Raw genomic sequence first — 18972 nt, 5'->3', positions numbered from 1 at the left:
GTCTCCGTAAGATCATACTCATTTTTATCTTTAAAACCACGTATTACCAGCCGTGCTTTGTGTTTTTCACATCCTTGAGCATCAACATTTTTCTTAAGAACCCATCAGGAATCGATGATATTCGGACGTTTATTATTTACCAGTCCTGCAGGTCTGTTTACCAACTTCCAGACTTGATTCTTTGCCATTGAGTCAAGTTCTTCTTAAATGGCTTGATTCCAGCCTTCTTTATCCACAGCCTTCATTGCTTCTTTATATGAAGCTGGATCTTTATTTATTTCTGCCAGCAAAGAGTGGTAAGCTAGATCTTACGCATAAATGGCATTATTTCCTGACGTTACAGTATCACCGTTCTTAAAAATTAGGTCTTTTGTTAATTCTTCCCCAAAAGCTAAGCCCGCAAAGCTGACGTCCTTTACACGACTTTCTTGGACCAAGTTGGCCTCCATTGTTTCTATCAGTCTTTTCGGCCTTCCTCTTTTCCGTTGTACTACCGGGGGCACTTCCTCCGATGACACTGTCTCTTCTCTTTCCTTTTCAAATTTTAAAAACCACTCGTCTAATTCAATATTTACAATCACATTTTTCCAGTTTTTAATTGAATTTTTACCAAAAACGTCTCCATACACAAAACGCTCGTTAAATCTGACGTCCCAACTTTCATAAAACTTTCCATTGTCCGGACAAAGCAGACGATACCCTGTCGGCGTGTATCCTACCATAATTGCTCGTTTCCCTTTTGCATGGAATTTAGTTTCAGTGTTTCTCTGAACTCTTAAATACGCGATGCAGCCGAATCTTTTCATCTGACTTAGGTCTGTCCTTTTATTCGGAGCCAGCTTTATTAAAGGGATTTCCATGTTATTTGAGCGATGCGGAGTACGATTGTACGCAAATACAGCTGCGTTTAGTGCCAAGTCCCTTATGTTTTCCGGGAGTCCCGAATCACATATCAGAGCTCGGACTTTCATTTGAATTGTTTTGTTCAGCCTTTTTGACGTGCCATTATGTTCAGGGGTATTCAGACAACTCAGTTGGAGTTCAGCTCCAAGGTCATTTAATATTTTTCGCACGGAGCCTCCCGTGTACTCAGTACCCTGATCAGACCTCAGATAACACACTTTAGCTTCAAACTCGAGAAGATTTCTACAGCCTTTAACAAAATTATCCAAACATTCACCCGTATCACTTTTGTTTTTCATCGGGTAAGCAATTGCAAATTTGGAATAATCATCAATAAATACCGAAATAAATCTGTATCTTTTTGGGTAAGAGGGTGGATTAATAATTCCTATTGTATCTGAATGAATTATTTGCAGAGGTTGGGATGCTCGTTCGCGTACCGAAGGGAAAGGCAGTTTTTGGGATTTTGTTCTTAAACACACATTACAAGTGTTAATCACATCATCAAATACGGCTTCTTTCAGACTTTTTACTTCCAGATAGTTTTTCTGCAGTTCCCTTAGATACCCCAACGAAGCATGGCCCAGTCTGACATGCCACAGCATGGCCCCGTTGTTATCTTTGAATTTTTTATAATTTTCGCTAAACGGACTTTCAATGTCTTTTATTTCTTCGGTTAGAACTTTTCCGACTTCATGAAATTTTCTGTCATTTATTAAAAATACATCTTCAAAACTGTCATTATTTAACTTACCGACCGAGCTCTCTGAATTTTCCGACTTATTATTTAATTTTATATCTGTAGTTGAATTTTCAAGAATAGTGTGTGCTTTTGACTCAGCCGTCAAGACTTTCATTCTTTTGTTGTCCGACTTAACAAATTCAACCATCCAATAGGGTTTTTCATATATTCCCGATATCCAGACATTTTCGGTATTAGGATCGAAAATACTAATCTCTTTGTCATCTAAATAAATTGACAAGCCCATATCAGCAAATTTCCGCAGCGACAATAAATTCCCGATTAAGTCGCGAGCACACACCACTCCCTGCAACTCAACGTCGTTATTGCAATTTTTAAGCAGCAAATTTCCCACTCCCTCCGTTTTCAAGTCTGCGGATGAGTCTGAGTTTGCACATTTTATTTTACCAATTTTGTTTCTGTCAATATTTGTAAATAATTTTTCCGACTTTGCGAAATGATCAGTAGCTCCCGAATCAGCGACAAATTTGATTTTATTTTTTCTATCCGATTCTGAATTATTTACCCAACCTGCAGAGTTTGAAAACAGAGTATTGGGGGGCTCGATCAACGTCAGAGACTCACCTTTATTTGACCCTGAAGCATCTCGTTTTCCCTTTGTCTCCCAGCCTTGGTAAGAAACTTTCTGCCTTTTGAGATCTTTTTCGTCCCTGACGTTGCTAGAGTCCCTTTTCTGCCCAAAGTTTCGGGAATTGGAGCGGCCTCGGCCACTGCCACGGCCACCGCCGCGGCCACCTCGATTCCCTCGACTTCCACGGCCCTGCCTTTTAAAATCCCATGATTCAGACTTATTTTGCTCACCACATCTCGGGCTGCTTCTCTTGTGAGCTGGGATGTCATACACGAACGTGCCACACGTGTAACACTTCTTGAGTCCGGTACCTGCCTTCGGACACTTGTCAGCCATATGGTCCCAGTCATCACAGTTAAAGCAACGGAGACGGTCCTGGGGCCAAGAGGCAGTCAAAGCTGCCCTCGTGGGGCGACCTCCAGTGGCTTCTGCTAGGCCTTCTGACTCGACCTTTAACATGTACGACATGAGGTTTTTATATGTCATACCCTTTCCATCTCTGCTTTGCATTTTAAGCGTGAAGTCTGTCACCTGCACACTAGGTACCGCTCCGATTACGGCAGTATAAAAGGCATCTCGCTTTTCTTTTTCAGAAAAGGGACCAGACGTACTTAAAGTCTCATAATTTCTGACCAGTTCCTTAAATTTTTCTATAAATTTGGCAACCGATTCTTTCCCTTTGTAAAATTTAATTTCATGCAATTTTTTACGAATCGCAACCGTTGTAAGGGGCGTCTCCCCCTTCTTAAGTTCTTTCAGACTTTCCAATATTACAACCGGATCTTGCATACGAAAAGTTTTTGAATGATATTTTTCTGTTACTCTACTTAATAAAATATCTCTGACTTTTAATTTGTCTTCTTTAATCATGTCTTCGTTAATAAATTCCGTATTTTTAATCGAAGAGTCAATGACATATAATAATCCTTTAGACCGGAAATCAGACTTAAACTTATCGAGGAAAACTTCGAACTTCATATCTTTAGACAGATGGTAATTGTATATGTGTTGAGTATCACGGCCGAATTTATGTATTCGACTGATGGTTGTCGCGAGAAGTTCGCGCTGCCTTTCGACAAATTTTCATTTTTTGTGTCATTCAAGAACGTTTTTAATTTGTCTTGCAGACTCACCCGTGTTCTGTCATTGCGAGGAGTTGATGACTGCAGGGGTGCCCCGGTTGACGATTGGGCCTCGGATGACTCGACCCTGTTCACCCGCTCGCTTAACCGGGACAACCTCTGGTCAAAATTGTGCATGACCAGAATTATCTCCTTCCTTGTTCTCTCAGCTTCCTGCCTTTCTTCCTCTGCCTTCCTTGCCTCCTTGTTTGCTTTCTCCTGCCTTTCGATCATCTGACTAATCGCGGTTATCATTGAGTCGAACCTGGCCAGCATGATGTTTTCTGAAAAATTTTCATTTTTCTGTTTATCTGCCGTATGCAACTTCGTTTTGCTGACGTTTATCCATTTATACTTGTTTTCAATGGTTTGCACTTTCTTTATTTTAAGTTGGGTATTTTCCGGTGTGCGCGACGGGGAAGAGGGGGGTGCTTCGTGTACAGACTCATTTTCGCCTAATTTCTGCCAAAGATTTTCACTGTCTACATTTATCTCATTGAGGTTTCGGACTTCTGACATTTCGGACTTTTTCTCATCTGACATTTTAAACACATCGACCGACGTTTCAAATAACCCGGGTTTATCACGAGCAGGTTCTTTGCATTCCCCGTCTTCCCTGAATAGATTTTCTGGCAACGTCACTTTGCCTCTCTTTTTACAAAGAAATTCAACGATGTATTTGTAATCGTCACTGATCAGGTAATCTAAAACAAAAGACGGACATTGTTTTCAGGGAGTCAACTAGAAATCGACCGAACACAAGCCGAATCTAGTCAACGTGGCCCGAAGCGTGTTCTCGTGCTCGAACACAAAGCACGATTGCACGCTGGGCACTCACACAGCCGCGCGCGACCGAACACAAGTCTAACGTGACTGTATGAGTCACACGGAAAATAATTTCGTTTACACACCTTTGGCGGGAATATCCCTTTGCCCGACACATGCCATTATTCCCCTTTTATCCACTAACAAGATAGCAGCTTGTTGTCGTCCCTTTGTCTTGACTTGGGATGAAATCCCCCGACATAATTCGCGACAGAGCATGGATAGTTTGCTCGTCTTAAAGAAAATGTAAACTTTTAAAATATCAGCCTTTTCTGACTAAATCTGAAAACCGCCTTGAATATTTATTGCCTAGAGTTCAATTAATTAAAAGCACCGGGAAAGGACATATATTATTTTCTGCCGACACACGTTCAAACTTTCCCAGTTCAGACATTTATATTGTAACGCGCACACAACAGTCGAGGCGACAAGAACAAGAGACGCGAGAAAGCACGAAAACAAAACACAAACGGCCTCGTAATACATTTTCAGTCAAAAAGCCTCGCGTCATCACGAGAGGGAGAGAGAGAGACCGAACTCTCTTCTCAGCCGCAATATGTTGTCCCCCTCTCGATCCGCCCCGCTCTTGCATGTGCGTGTCGCGCTACCAACGCCACGTGTTTCTTGGAATCTTGCGCATTTCTCAAAATGCACAAGAAAACCCCCTTTTTACCTGACGTTGTAGCGTCCAACCTAAGCATCACTCAAAAAAAGGTGTTGACCTACCGCTGATCTCGGTTCCGGCGTCCAGATTTGCTCCCCTTTCCTCGACCGGCGTCGACAACGCCTGGTCGACAACGGACTCGGCCTGGTCACCATGGGTCACGCTCTCGGCTGCTTCCTCGATCGAACTCTCTTGTCCATCCTTTGCTGTTTCAGCCCTTTCCGCCATCCTCCCTCTTATCACTCTCACCCACACAAACAAAGATCACGCGCGGTGGAAGCGAGTCTGGGGCCCGTAACCTGAAGAGGTGTGAGTAAAGGGGGGCGCGAAATAATAAAACGAGTATTTTTAAGTTCGACCTTAAGTTTATTTAATAAGACTGCCGACCGACGTAGAACACAACAGATACAATTTACAGACTTTACCGACTTGCAACCGACTTATCAGACAAAGACAATGAAGCTAGAACCGACGAGAGGTGTGGAAGGCACGGTGGCTTACACTGTACTGACTACAGGGCCCGCAAGTATTACCTTGCCTGTGGCGCTGTCTTTCACACTATATATACTGCCTATTGAAAAGTCGTACATGCCAACAGTTTTTTTTCTCTAATCAATATAGAGTGATATTCATTTTCTGTTTAATAAGCATTGGCTTTTCTTGCAGCATTACTGTAAAGTCAGTAATATGACACACTATATTCTGATACTATGGCAATATCCTACCAAATATCATATGGAATACATGTTCTTTATCTTTGCTTATTTTTTCTTATATAACATTCAAGCTAGCTTTTACCTTTGCGTCAATTTTTTAACGTAATTTTTGTTTCAATAATTCTGACTAAAAATTTGGCAAGCTTTGCCTAAGAGCCTCTAATGATCGCTGTTGGTCAGCGTAGCACTGATCGAGCTTTACTCTGAGGTCTGTCTGAAACTGCCAATAGTCCAGAATCTTAATGTCACTGAGTGACTTGAACTTAACCTGATTTTGGAATTTTATCGACAGCCAGACATGCTGCTCTATTTGGTCTTGTTCTGTCAGATGTTTAAGAGCTTCTAAATTCTTTTTAGTACACCATGGTTAATCGTTATGTGTATTGATCGAATCTTTTGTTTATTCTGTATTAAATTTTATTTTTTTAATTTTATCTCTATATCTTTATTTACGTGCGTCACTTTTTCTGTAAATCTTCTGTTTTTCAACTTTTAAAACTTTTAATCTTTTATGTTTTTTAAATCTTTGATATTTCTTATTTTCTATCTGCAAAACATTGGACCGTTATTTGCTTCTCATGTTAAAAGGTCATACAATATACACTATCACATTTTTTTATTTATACATGCCATATCTTAAACGCTGCTTAATACTCCACCTGAAATAATCTAAACTAAGTTACTAGTTTTAGGCAACCAGCTGAAAACAAAATGTGTCAGGAAGAAATGTGAGCGAGCATGCATATCCGAAAGCAATAGATGTGCACTACTAATGGGGTGAGATGTAGCAGGTGACTCACACAAACGAATGAGACATTCCCAAAACTATTCACCGTAGTATCACAATCCCCACATAGTTGACGATACATGCAGAAAACAACAGGCACAAAATAAAAATCTCGTCAATCTTACTTCTGCTATTTTCTAACTTTTAAAATAAATCTGACAGCACATTTAGAGCATTTCTACCTTAAACATATTCCGCCTGTCATTCTAGTGTACTCATATGCATTATATCAAAATTATGATGCTGGCGAATATTATACGTAAAAATAATGAATGTACATAAGCGATTTAATGCCTTAAATATCAAAATAAGTTTGCAGGTGATAAATAAAATAACTCTGTCAATAAATGTATCGTTAAATACAAAAGTAATAGTTGAGTAAAATTATAAAAAGTAATATAAATTATTTTTTCTGTAAATAAAATAAAAATAAATTCTTATAAATAAGCACATGCACAAATTGGGAGGTTGTACCTATATGAAGCACTATGTACAGTTATACTCGAACCTACTTATGTGTCGACACTGTCGATGGCTGCACTGCACTACACGTGTGCATGTATACACACATATACACGCGTATTTCTCTCTCTCTCTCTCTTTCTCTCTCTATCATCCTGCAGTCAGCTGCTTCTGTTCTGCACTGATATACATATTCGCGGTGCTCCCCAATTTCCACTTCTGCCAACCTGCACTGCACTGTAAGTACTGCACACGGCGCTTGCACACTCCTGTGCCATCGGCTCTGCTCGTGGAGCACGATCCAATACATCGACCTTGTAGTGAACCTATGTATAGCGTTACATAAACTTTTCAAAATTACAATTTTAATTCCCCAAGCAGAAAGGTCTAGGCCCCGCATAAGATGTTTTCACATTAAAAAATAAGAAAGAAAAAAAAAAATAATAACACCTTAGTAAAACTGCAATAATTAACAATTAAATCTTTATTTAAACTTACTAAAACACTGAACTCTTGACAATACATGGTATACGTTCTATAATTGGTCCTGAAAGAAATTTTTATTCATCGTGCACACTTTTTAACTTTGCAATTTGGTAACCATTGGAAAACGTTGGCCACTAGATGAAGTTTTTTTTCTCTCACTGGCATACTTGCACTGCATCTGACTAGATATGGCAACAAAAAAATTATTGAAACGCTGAAATGTTTCAGTAAGACCTTAATATCAATGATACAGTATTTTCACCCATTTCTTTTTTTTTTTTTTTCAATAAATAACTTAGTTATTGTCAGTACGAAAAATAAACACGCTAGTCTGAGGCACAGTTTAGTGTTACTTATAATGGCAATTTTTTATAGGTTAAGCAGCAGTACGTACTTAAAAATAGAAAAAAAAGCCTATTTTTATAGAAATTTATCGGTGCAATCTCCTTAAATATGACTGATTAAATATATATACCTATTTAAAAAAAAAAAAAAAAAAAATTTTTCTTATTACAATACTGTATTCTTATTTATTACGAGCCCCCACTCTATATAAAATACTGCTTAGAGTATCTGCTCTTGCTTATATTGAAGCATAATATCTTATCCTCATACTTCAAAATATTCTAAATAATTTTAAATGCACAAAAAAGCAAGTATCTTTCGTCGCTTTATCTTCGTCCTATTCGTAAATGTTAAAGATATTTATTTTGTGTACCTTAAAATTTTATATTCTTTTATAAAGTATACTATTTGTAGCGTTTATTGAAAAATCAAAATTACTATAAAAATGTTAAAGAACACGATAAGATCACAATCTGTTAACATGAAAATAAAATCCAAGGCATAAGAACAAATTTGGAGCATTTTTGGAGGACCACGTATTGATATTATTCGTCAAGTGTGTAACATGTAGTATTTTACGTCGTGGTGAGATCTTGCAACCTAGTCCTCCTAATTTATGAACGTATTATGTACACTTTACCAACAGTAAAAGATACGGTGAAACAAAGCAGTATTAACAAATTAAATATTTTAGTATAACGTCAGAGAATGAAACTGGAAGCTGATACTTTTGTTATATTTAGATGATGTAAAAAATTGTTAATCGAATTGAGAAAAGACTAGATTAATTATTTTTGAAAATTTTGCAAATAGACAATCTCACTTGTTATTTTGATATCACTGTAAGATTGGAAGTTTTTTAAGGTTCATCTCATCACTTAAAAAAATTATCAAAATTTAATGAGATGTGGCATAATCACAGACGTAACATATGCTAGTGCAAAAATGTATAACATGGCTTTGAACGGTCTGTAAACTTTTACTGTTAGATGTAACTACTTTTTTGATTCCTAAAAAAATAATTATGAAAATTAAGAAATGAAAAAACATTTTTCTGTCGTTGCTTACCAGCATTAGTTTTTTTTTTTTAATCCCTAGAAAACAGAAATTGTAAATCACCATTAACTTTTTGAAAACAAAGATTTAAACTTTTTGCCTCATTAGTACAACTTTAAGCTAAAAGATGAGAGAAAATTTATCAATTCACCCTAGTTAAAATTAAGGGAGAAATCTTTCGGTGTCGTAACCAATGCTGTTTTATTTCTTTTGGAAAAAAAGTAATTCTCATTTAGTTTCTTGCAAAAAGTATTATTGGAACTTATGACGTTCGAAAAAGTTTAATTTTAGGGGTAAGCATTGGGCGTGATGTTTATCCCTTTCGAACGTTTTTTCGATGATTATGATAAAGGTACGCGTCTTTTCTTTGTCCAACCCCTACAATGTATCTCAGTTTTATCAAAATCGGTGAGAAATACTTTGGGTACTTTCTTTATTAGTTACAAAAGATCCTTCGTGCTACAAATGTAAGCTCTTAACTCTTATCCTGCATAGGATGGTGTTTCTTTTCACCATAATGTTTCCAATATTTAGAACAAAGCTTATTCTGTCGACGTAGGATAAATTTTTGTCTTAAATTTTTTTTTTTTTTTTTTAATGATATTTATGATTTCTTACCTTCTAGTACATCTATTATCTTTATCCTAGCATCATTCTGGCTTTAAAGCATTTTCTCATTCTTTTAAAACTTAAGTATGACAGAAGAATTTTTCTTCTAATAATTTTTATAAATCTCTGCTTCACAGATGTTAATATTTATTAACTATAACTGTACTACTTGCTTCTCAAAAAAAATTGTATTTGTAATTTGTAATATAGAAAAATTTTAAAAATTTGAGAAAACTTTAACTAAAAAGGATTGAAATCTTCTTTGTAATTATTGAGGCTTTACCTGAATTATCACAAGAAACATGCCGAAAAAAATTGACGGTGTATACTAACAGTGAAAGAAGTGTAAGATTAAAAATAAGAGCAATTTAAACAATGCATAGTTTACCGCACGTTTAAAATGTCTACAAAGACGTAAATTGCATGGTTAAAAAAAAGGAAGTAATGCAAATATTATTAAAATTGATGCGGAAGAAAAAGTGAAAACGATGCAAACTATTGAGTAACTATACATTGCGTCGTTGATACATCTCACGAGATCATAAATTTCAGCAGTGACAAAAACTAAAGCGTTGGTCATGTTTACACCATATGCTGTGTACAAATAGATTTTATTCGAAAACTGTATAGCTGACACACTAAGTTTTCAAAGCAGATACTCTATGATCTAAATAAGCTGCAAGTTTTTCAGTGCATCAATATGCATTAATATTTGAGAGTTTTTGTTCAGCTAAAATATCTTTCAAGTTAAACAATGTGATGACCGTATAAACTTATAAAATTGTCCGATTATAAATTTATTAATCCTATACATGAAACTATGGGATGACCTTGATCTCAGGCTGATATAGACGTAGATCATGACTGAAAGTTTCATAGAATAAGGGACATAGATCCTAACAAGTACTATATCGGCGATCACAAAGGCAAGCGGAGAGGGATTAAACCTTGCCAATAATATGTTCAGTCGTGAGGGAACGTTCCTTAATGAATTAAATCTTTGTTCTCTTGCAGCACACATATTAATATGATTTACATGCCTTTGATTTTCAACTCATGTAACTTTTATGATTTTTTTATGATCACGTAGGAAAAAAGATTGCTCTCACCTTTAATTTGTTAACAGAATTTTAATACGATTAAACGTCAATATTATGAAGTTTCTTAGAAGTTGATTCACGATATTAGCATTAAAAGAGTCTTAGATTACTTCGTTTAAAAATGTCCAGTCAAGTATTTTAAAAACTTCTAGTGTTTTAAGATTTTTTAGTTTTTCATTATTTAAAACTATCAATTAGTTCTAACACTGACCCCTCACTCAAGAAGTTCATTTTCTGTAAAATCATTAAAATGTTATTTTGGTCTAATGCTTATGACAATACATTAAAAAGCTATGAAATAATTTTAATAAAATAAATACAATTTATGTACATTCTTATAAAACTCTTTACACTGTCACTTTACTCTCAAGTACTGTGCATTTTTGGCTCAAAAAGTTTTACGATGTATAGCCCGACGTCCTTCTTCATCATATTCACGTTTACTGACCCACATTTTTTTAAAAGTATCTAATGATGCTAGGATGGATCCTCCAATCCAAGTACTGTATAGACGTTCCTGTGGTGCAGAGATCTATAAGAACACAAGATTTTTACTTTTTACAAATGAGATATGATATTTTAAACAAATTTTATAGTGATAAAATGATTTTTAAACAGAAAACTTATTAATTTTATAATCTTAGCATTAATATATATCGCGTTTTAGAAATAGGAATACAAAAACTGAACCGCGATACTATTAGTTTTCTTCCGTATGAGAGGGACAGATGTAGATAGCTGGAAAATTAAGCTCAAATTTTGTCACTTTAAGTTTTGCTTTATTTCTTTAAACATTTTGTACAGATAATATTCCGTCAGTTTTAGGCTCACAAAAAACATAAGAAAAGTCACTGAAAGTGTTAAGTTATTTTAAATATGTAGTATATTATGTGCCTAGGTTAGAAAGTAAGTTTATCATCCCTTGTATGGCTAATTGCTGGCCAAACTAAAGGCAAGGCCGATAAAAACATGCAAACGTTGGTAGTTTACTTACGGCCTGGGAACGTATGCTATTTTTTGCATCAACACGCTTGAAAATTTGTGTTTTACAGAACTTAAAAACTGTAAGGTTATGTTGTACAGGCACAGAAAACAGAAGATTCAGCATGAGTAGGCAAAGAAAATTTTTTTACTAAAGACAAACAAAATAACTGTTAGTATTTGAATAATGTCGGAATCAAAACTATCAATGAATTTCGTAGAATGCGATGCGACTACAAGTTCCTTATTTTTATTATTTTCATGTTGCAAAACTTGTTTCTAAAGCACTTTCAAAGTTTCACCTTTATAGATAAGAATGTAATCAATACAACTAAAACTACACAAAGAATAACTTTATTCTATTTTCTTCAGTTTATCTTTCCCTAGAAAAATTACTTGATTTAGTTTATTTGTAATAAAAGGACAAAACAGTATGTTTAATTTTGGCTACCATTTATCGCAAGATTTAATAAATGACAGAAGGTAAGGGATAACGATTTTTATTTTTTATTATTAAATAGAACGGTCATTAATGTCATTACAATCTTTACTTTTAAGGTATTTAACTGTAGTTTTAATGTATTTGTTTATATAAAACCGTGGATCACTCTTATCATGTAATATCTTCTTTGACAAAGCTAAAATTTTTTTATCAAACTAACAAACTGCTTGACCTGATAGAAAATCGTAACAATCTGAAGAGGTATTAGATGATACGAATAAAGACTTATTATTTAATAAGACATTTTATGCTTCACAAAACGGTTTTAATTTGTCTAATAATATGCGTTATTTTTATTACTTACATGGTTTATTACAAATTAATGATATTTAATTAATATGACACAAAAAGACCGTGTGCACAGAATAAAAAAAGCTCTAAAATAAAAAACCACTACACCAATAAAATAAAAAAGAATGATATAAATTTATTTTAATGTATTTTAGATAAAAAAGTTCTAATTTACTTTCAGAATCTTCAACCAATTAGTTGGTAATATCTGTTTGATTATTAAGTACTGATGTTAGTGCAATTCTGGAGTGTCAGATCAGGTAGGTAGTACCATGCAACACAAATAAACTAGAAAGTGAATATAATAATCATAAACTTTGATAACAACTGGTATATTAACAATACCAAAAAAATTCTTAATTTTCTAAATAATATTTACACCGAGTTTTTTTAACAAAATAATAAAAATTATAAATAGTTTTTGAACTTATGTAAAAAAATAATATTAAATGAAATAAAAGTGAATAGTAACATTGAGTCTATAAAAAAATAAGAAAATAATAATAAGAAGTCAGATGTCACTGAGTATCACTACTGAGTTTATGAGCACTGAGTATATCTATACACATTAGAGCAATTATAATAATATAATTATGTGTATGCACTTCATTGTGTGTGTGTAAGTGTAGAGAGTGTATCTGTGTGAGAGAGTTGCACCAAACTAGAGTATTACTAAATTTACACTTCTTGAATAATACAACACATGGTTACAACGCTATTGTAACAAAGGCCCAAGTGAAATATAACTGTTTACATCACATCTTATTCACTATATTATGAGTCATTCTGTGATTGCTAGGTAATCTTAACCTCACAATACGTGTTTTGACAGAGCAGCTTTGTATGAAACTTACTCTCTTAACATATCAACTTGAACAGTATGTTATTGATACTGATATGATGTATATGATAATTAACTAGCTTGAAATAATAACTGTGGTAAATTTGAATATTAACTGTTTGATGACTAGCCAAAAAAACAGACTTGAGCTTAACTTATTGATAGCTAGTTGCTAACTAAAAATTATGAGTATATATAACGGTAATAAAAAACGCGCAAACAGCAAAAGCAGACCATCAGATACGCCAGCGTGTTAAAAAATGGCGCGCAACTAGAAAACATTGAAAGTTAGTCATGCTTGTAATTTGTGAGACATACAGTGCTGCCATCATATCTACTGTGGAAGAGTGCGTGTAATTTGAATAAACATTGCTGCTTTCAAGATTCTAAGCAATATCTTCAGATACTTTATTTACAACAATTGGTGTAATCTTCACTAAGATAATATCTCTGAACATTCTTTCTGCAATAAAATTTAGTAAAATTACTTCCGGTTATTCAGTCTCAGAATAACATTGTGTACAATGAAATATGACTTAAACAACTTAGATTATACGAGAAACTCGTAGGATAAGCTTAAACAATGTTGGATGTGCGAGGTCTGTCCGGAAAGTATCGAGCCTACCTCCACAACTCCACGCCTTAGTGTTCAAGCGACATCTGTGGTGCATAAACGTAAGCATTAAAGCCTTACGAACTCAGCGGTTGCTCGTTGATACTGCCATAACCAGACTTGTTGACAGCATGGTCTTAACTAATTTATTTTAGTATCATTCGTGGGTCTCTTAGGGTTCAGTTCGTGAGCTTTAATTGTTTCTTTTAGTTGGTTAAAATCTTTATACAAATGATATCGATAACGAATTCTTTTATAAGAACAACTTAAAATGATTTATTCTTTAAAATACAATTTACTTGGGTCACTTTAACAAGGTTCAGTTTTAATTTCATTACTGATAAATAACTTACATCGATCACCGATTGTTGTTACTGCTGCTTCAGAGTTCCTAAATGCTTCGTTCAGTAATTTTCAGTGGAACTTTAAACTACATGAATGAGTTCGTGGCCAGTAAGATGTTGCGGTTTCTGCCTTCTCTGCTATCACCGGAACCACTTTCGGTAGGTAGGCTTTCTTCGTTGTACCTCACTCCTTAGCGTAGTCCGATACTATTGATGTTCTCGAAATGCGCCCGAGTTGACTCAGCCGACACGTTATGCTTTACGTGTATAAGGTACTCAAGAGTAGCGAAAGTCAATAGGAGACTAAAACTTCAGAGGACAGGTTACATACGTAAAAAGAGCGATTTTCTCTTAATGGTGTTTTTTTTATACCGTTAGAGCGTTTGAAAACAGGCCTTTGGTTAAATTAGGTTCACCAATGGGTGGTGTTCTTACAAACTGCGTTGACAGCAAAACAGTAGGCTTGCACGATGATGTCACATGTTATGATTTCATGTTTTGAGAAATAACAAAATAACAGTACCAATCGCATTTTTCTGACAAGTGTGATAGTTTTTTGGATCAGTAAGGATGGAAGCTCGTATCAGAAATAAAAGAACGCCAAATACAAGTTTAAGTGTGACAAACAAGTTTACGAATTTCGCAATTAATCCTTTTGGGGATTTTACAATAAATTTTTAGTATAATGAAATAATGTGTTCATTACAATTTTCAAATTGGTATACATTATTAGAAATAGACAATCAATGCACAAGTAAACTCTTCATCCATACATACAATACAAATTATGCATTCATACACTTGACGTACAATTTTAATAGATACATGCAACATTCACCTTAAAGCTAATATACACAGACTCATATAAGAAACGTATAAGCTCTCTTGTCATATGAGCTTGTGTATATATACAATACGTCTTGTATTAATTTGACGAATGAATTGCATTTTTACTTGTAATATGATTCATCTGTCTTAACTTCGGATGCAACACCCCCTTCTCAGATTGTTACCCCGTCGGCAACTATAGGTCGATCGAGAATTCACGCAAGTTGATGAGATAAATTATTATAATATCGTTTTCGATGTAAATTTTTTTTTTTTTTTTTTCGTCAGGAAAATGATTAATCAATAATCTTACACTCATGCTTTTTGTCGTAAAGCAGTGTAGGTATCAAGTTTTTAATAAAAATGTGTGCATTGGGTATTTATTACCTTGTATGTTTTTTTAAAAATATATTTTTTTTGTTTTGTTAGTTTAATGCTTGAAGTATTAAATTAATGGTGTAATTAGAATTTTTCGCTATTATTACTATAATAAATAGTATCATGTGGGGGTGTGGGTAATCTATATTCGTCGAGAAATAGAAAAACAAATTTTTGATGAGTTGATTTTAAACTTTGTTAAGTTTTCAGTCTTAAGAGTTATTTTTTATTTTTTATTAATTTTATAGAGTCGATTTTATCATCTTAATAAGAAAAAGGTATAGGTTCAATTGATCTGCTTTCTACTATTAATGCATTTAATGCGTATCCGATTCTAGCATTACCTTGCGTAAAAAATTGATCTCCTTAAATACATACATTATTTATTGGCGATTCTGGACTCATAATGTGAAATTCATGATATTTATCAAATAAATTAACCATAACAGAACGTAGAGTGTATATTTTTTGTGGAGCTATTCCTTCTAGTTCAATTGTATTACCACAATTTATTTATGTGCCGTTCTTTAATACGTTATACCTAATGACATTTATTTTCTGCGCCTGAATCTAGTATAAAATTTTTTGAATCTTTCCAAATTGTTTCGCAATGTAATTTAACTGCTAGCGAATTTTCTATTGTTCTTGCTCAGAAGGCTCTGTGGATTTCCTTGTCATTACTGATTTCGGACATGTGATCGGATTCAAACTCGCAGTAACGTCCAAACGGCGAGTCTCGTTCTCGTTTTTAGAGGAGTTCTCGGTATCATTCTTGATTATAATTTTGATATTGTTTTTGGTTGTGGTATTAAAATGGAGCTTGTTGATGGTAATGATAGTCTTGAGTATGAGGATAAGGATAATACATTTGTGGGTAGTGAGGTGAAGAAAAAGGTGGTGGTTAAAAATATGGAAATTCTTAAAAATTTGGAGGGTAGTTATAGTAATTAGGTTGATTACTCCAAGCTGGTGGTGGTAGTATCCGGCTCGGTGGTGGAGTGCTTGATCAACGTTAAGGTGCGTAGCTAAGTGCGGAATGTATAATTTTTCGACCATACTCGTCGAATTTTTGTTAAGTAATCTTGATAATATTTTTATCGTAAGTTTGCGGGAAAGAATTTCTATTGCGAGTCAATGGGTCATAAAAACCGACGTATTTTTTTTTGTGATTAAATTGAGTAGAAACAGGAACAGAAATTTTGGTAACTTCCGGTACCGAAGACTCAGGGGTCGTAGAAGTAGAGGTCGTGGGTACAGCCTTGGAAACGTGCTTGGCGTGATTGCATACTAGTGGGAAAGGACGTTCAGTAAGTAAAGCAGCTTTTAAAGCTTCTTACATATCTTTGAGTTTCGAAAGTACTATACTTGATTCCCACGAGTCAGGTAAACCGTTAATAAACGTTTGTAGTGCTAATTCTTTAAGTTGTGGTTTTTGTGTCGTCTTGAGTTTCTCATCATTAAATTCAGTCAATAGGGCTGTTAAAGTAGTTTTCAGATGTAAATTTTAATTACTAATATACCTAGTGCAGTTCAGGATTCTGATGCAGTAATAACCAAGAAAGTACTCGATTCAATGGGATGTTCTGACTTATTGCCCCATGTCAGCTCTATACGTCCCTGGGCCCCTAAGAGAAAATCACCTAATGCAAAGTCTTCTCCTTTAGTAACTCGCGGCATACTTGCACGAGCAGTTTCCATAGACATGAAAAATAGAATACTTGGTGAATCATATAAATTGTCGAAAAATACAGCTGATACTATTTTTGGATGTGGGGGTAAACAGAGAATTTACGTAAGCCCATTTTTGCCCCCTGAAATTTATAGTTTGTGGTGTGCGGCGGTCAAGGCTCGCAAAACTTTACATTACGCCTTTCCGATTATTCGAAATCTTTCTGTGTTTATGAGGATTGAGCGTGACTCTCCTCTTATTCCATTTTTTTCTGAAGCTCAGCTCAAAGTTCTGCGTCCTAAACAACAGCTTGCCCCTCAGTGACGCCAAATCCATAGAACTAAATCGAACAACACTACTAATTATTTCAAACTCTGCCACATCAACGTGAATCGTCTTAAAACGCATTTTAATGAAATTGAGGTCCTATGTAATAATGAAAAATTTGATGCCTTAGTACTTTCGGAAACTTTTCTTAATGAGCACGACAATGATGCTGTTCTGAACCTACATGATTACACAATTTACAGAAATGATCGCTTGGGTAAAGAGGGAGGTGGTGTGGCGCTCTACGTACGGAATTGTTTCAAGGTAAATATTGTTGGCGCCTCCAACCCATTGTTTGATAACACACCCGAATTTATCATTGCTGAAGTTACCTGGCTTAACAATTCTTTATTGATAGCTGTAGTATATCGACGCCCTAATTCGCCATTGCCGCATACATTCTTTGACAATATTGCACGACTCTCACCCAAATATAAACGACTAGTTATTACAGAAGATTTTGATATCAATATGCTCATAAATAACAATGCTTCAACTTTTCTACGTAATTATCTGGAATCATTTTCTCTCGAATTAGTACCCTCTGGACCCACCCATCATTGTATTTAACGTGACTTACTTTCACATACCTGGATTGATCTGTTTATAGTACATTCTCTCACTGATGTAGTTTCCTATACTAAATCATCTACGCCGTTCATTGCAGAACACGATTTTATAATGCTTTTACTCAATTTTTCGAAACCACTACCATCTATAATCATATTATTAACTAGGCCGCTCAATCATATTGATACTCAGCAGCTAAATGATATAATTGCAAATACATTTGATAGATTAAACTTTACCTCTTCAAATAAAAATTCCGACTAATTACTATCTGCTTACAATAGTACCATTCTGACATCGTTTGACTCAGTTGCTCCTCTTAAAATTATCTCTACTAAATCTACTTATAAAGCATGGATAACTGCATCATTGCGGAGGCAGATGAAAACTAGGGATGCAGCATATAAACGTGCTCTCTGTACTCAAAACATAGTCGATTTTGAAATTTTTAGAGAACTCCATCGAATTACACAAAACGCCATTGATACAGATAAAAATAGATCCCTTATGATTAGGCTCAATTCTGTGTGTTCTCCCAGAGAGACCTGGACTGCAATCCGTAAAATGGGATTAACAGGTGCTTGCTTCAAGTTCCCACTTTTATATTTTACCCCCCATGACCTTATTACCTATTATACGTCTATTTCGTCTGCACTGCCTCCAATAACTGATATTGATCTGTCTCGAATATTAGATATACCTTTAGACAATAGTAAACCAGTATTCTCTTTTCGGCAAGTCACTTTTAAAGATGTTAACAATGCTCTATCTAAGATTAATTCTAATTCTAGTGGTAGTGACGGCATTTCAACTAACATGCTACGGGTGGCTTCTAATTCTCTTATTGAACCCTTAACATCAATCATCAATAAATCATTCGAAGAAGCTCATTTTCCGACAGATTGGAAAAATGCTCTCATTACCCCGTTAGCTAAAGTGCGTTCCTCAACATCTCCATCTGATACTCGACCAATATCCAAGCTTCCAGTGCCGTTTAAGGTATGTGAACGACTGGTACATGATCAATTGATCAGCTACCTTGAGGCGTGCAATCTATTCGATAATCATCAGTCAGGTTTTCGAAAAGGGCATAGTACCCAGACAGTCATGCTTCGTATCCTCAATGACATCCGTATTGGAATTGATAACAAAGAATTAAAGATCTTAGCGTTGTTTGATTTTACTAAAGCCTTTGACACGGTTTCCCACACTTTGCTCCT

General features: G+C 35.0%; 1 protein-coding gene across 5 annotated transcripts in view; it reads right to left on the bottom strand.

Moving 5' to 3' along the window:
* Nucleotides 1–10675: 10675 nt before the first annotated feature.
* Arp1 (Actin-related protein 1) overlaps nt 10676–18972 on the bottom strand; it is a 553556-nt gene continuing 545259 nt past the window's right edge. For all 5 annotated transcript variants that reach the window (XM_089597204.1, XM_089597206.1, XM_089597207.1 and 2 more), the window contains one exon: nt 10676–10940. In XM_089597204.1, coding sequence (XP_089453330.1) covers nt 10797–10940 — 144 coding nt within the window. In that variant the 3' untranslated portion in view covers nt 10676–10796. The remainder of the gene's footprint in view (nt 10941–18972) is intronic.

The sequence above is a fragment of the Copidosoma floridanum genome, unplaced genomic scaffold (assembly GCF_036245765.1).
Source record: "Copidosoma floridanum isolate Cflo_tuat_1 unplaced genomic scaffold, Cflo_Japanese_pri ptg000031l, whole genome shotgun sequence".
Taxonomy (NCBI): domain Eukaryota; kingdom Metazoa; phylum Arthropoda; class Insecta; order Hymenoptera; family Encyrtidae; genus Copidosoma; species Copidosoma floridanum.
This window is presented reverse-complemented; position numbering and strand designations above follow the sequence as displayed.